Source organism: Nyctereutes procyonoides, unplaced genomic scaffold (assembly GCF_905146905.1).
Source record: "Nyctereutes procyonoides isolate TBG_1078 unplaced genomic scaffold, NYPRO_anot_genome, whole genome shotgun sequence".
Taxonomy (NCBI): Eukaryota; Metazoa; Chordata; class Mammalia; order Carnivora; family Canidae; genus Nyctereutes; species Nyctereutes procyonoides.
This window is the reverse complement of record NW_026575112.1, coordinates 162,198-164,159: the sequence shown is the minus strand read 5'-3', so window position 1 is coordinate 164,159 and position 1,962 is coordinate 162,198. Positions and strand designations below refer to the sequence as shown.

The following is a 1,962-nucleotide window of genomic DNA, read 5'->3' as shown; positions in this document are numbered from 1 at the left end:
GTGAAAGACATAAAATGGATCTTAGATGGATACCATAGGACATCAAGTATGTTCATATACAAATGAAGTTTATTGAATTAACTACTATATATTTGGAAGGTAAACACTCATCCAGGATACAGTTATATCAATTCCCATTGCTTACACATATTTTATATCATATTTTACATAAAACATTCCATTCTCAGCTGTACTGTCTCCAGTTATAACAATGCCTCATGGTGAAATCGTATTCAATGGAACAGTTTTAAAATAATATGTAATCTCAAATCGACATCTATTCTAGATTCAAGAAGACACCATTACAGTTCTTTTAAAATCATACCCAAAACACTGATGTGTTAAATATTCAAAAGCAAGGAGCAAACATTCCCAGTCACAAAATAACCTACTGAACTTGATGTTGTGTGGAAGGGAAAGAGTGGATGCTATTGTCAGCACAACTCATCATCTCAGGGCTCATAGACCAAGAAAGTCAGGTCTACAAAATACTTCCCTTACCTTCATGCCACTACTCCTTTCTCATTTATGTATTCCCGGTCACTTTACTGAAAACATAAGTAACAACTCTTCTAAGAATAATTTGAAAAAAAAAAAAGGTAAATTTACACTCTCCTTCAAACTATGGTGTCATCATACATTTGAAGTTTCTATTTTACTTAGTTAAAAAAGTTCTACTGACTGCTCTGCTCATGGCCTCCTTCACATCTTTGTTTCTGAGACTGTAGATCATGGGGTTCAACATAGGAATTACTGTGGTGTAAAACACAGCCACCATCTTGCCCTGTTCCACAGACTCTTCTGTCGGACTTCTGAGATACATGAAGAAGAGGGTTCCATAGAATATGGTGACAGCTGTCAAGTGGGAGCCACATGTGGAAAAGGCTTTCTTTCTTCCTTCTGCTGAGCGCATCCTTAGGATGGCGATGAGGATGAAAATGTAGGAGATGATAATGACTAGTAGAGAATAAGAGAAGTTGAGCCCTGCCAATGTGCGCATGGTGTATTCTTTGATAAAGGTCCCTGCACAGGCCATTTTGATGAGAGCTGGATCTGCACAGTAGAAGTGGTTGATCTCTACGTTCCCACAAAAGTATAGACCATGGGTCCACAGTGTGGAGATCAGACTAATGAAGAAACCATATATGTAGGGAAAAGAGATCAGTCGAATACAGATGGTCCTTGACATTCGGCTGCTATAGAGCAGAGGGTTGCCAATCGCCATGTATCTGTCAAAGGCCATCACGGCAAGGATGAACACCTCCACATGGACAAAGGCAATGAAGAAAAAACACTGCACTATACAGCCAGCGTAGGAAATGGTTTTGATCTCAGCCACCAGATTTTCTAACATCTTCGGTGTGACATTAGAGGAGAACCACACATCGGCAAAAGATAAGTGGCTGAGGAAAAAGTACATGGGGCTGTTGAGCTGGGGACTGATCCTGATTAGAATGATCATGCCAATGTTCCCGACCAGTGTGATAGTGTAGACCAGTAAGAACACCACAAAGAAAAGGACTTGCAGTTCAGGACGACTCGTTAATCCCAAAAGAATGAATTCTGTTACATCAGTAAAATTGAGCATTTTCTTAAATCTGATCCAGAGGAAGATGCATGTTATCTAACCAAATAAACAGAAATCAGAAAATACACCAACCAAATAGAGCCATTCATCATATATAATAACATGTCCTAATCCATTCTTTCAATTCCTCAGCTAGTTTTCTTTTTGTTTTTCCTCTATTCTTTCTCATACATATTTTCTTAGCAGTATCTCTTTCTCTCATACATGTAATTCTACATAAACTTTTTTACAGAAAAAAAATAGGAAAATAAGATTTCACAAATACCCTGACAGAACTTGCAATAGTTATTCTTGTCTACACAAAAATTTCAGAAGGTAGGCAGCCAGGTTGGCTCAGTCAGTTAAGCATCTGACTCTTGAATCTGACTCAGATC

The 1,962-nt window shown here is 38.2% G+C and overlaps 1 protein-coding gene across 1 annotated transcript; it reads right to left on the bottom strand.

Moving 5' to 3' along the window:
• Nucleotides 1-655: 655 nt before the first annotated feature.
• On the bottom strand, nucleotides 656-1,588 carry LOC129514947 (olfactory receptor 5M3-like). Its single transcript, XM_055333639.1, has one exon. The coding sequence runs from the start codon at nucleotides 1,586-1,588 to the stop codon at nucleotides 656-658; it is 933 nt and encodes a 310-aa protein (XP_055189614.1).
• Between the last annotated feature and the right edge of the window lie 374 nt (nucleotides 1,589-1,962).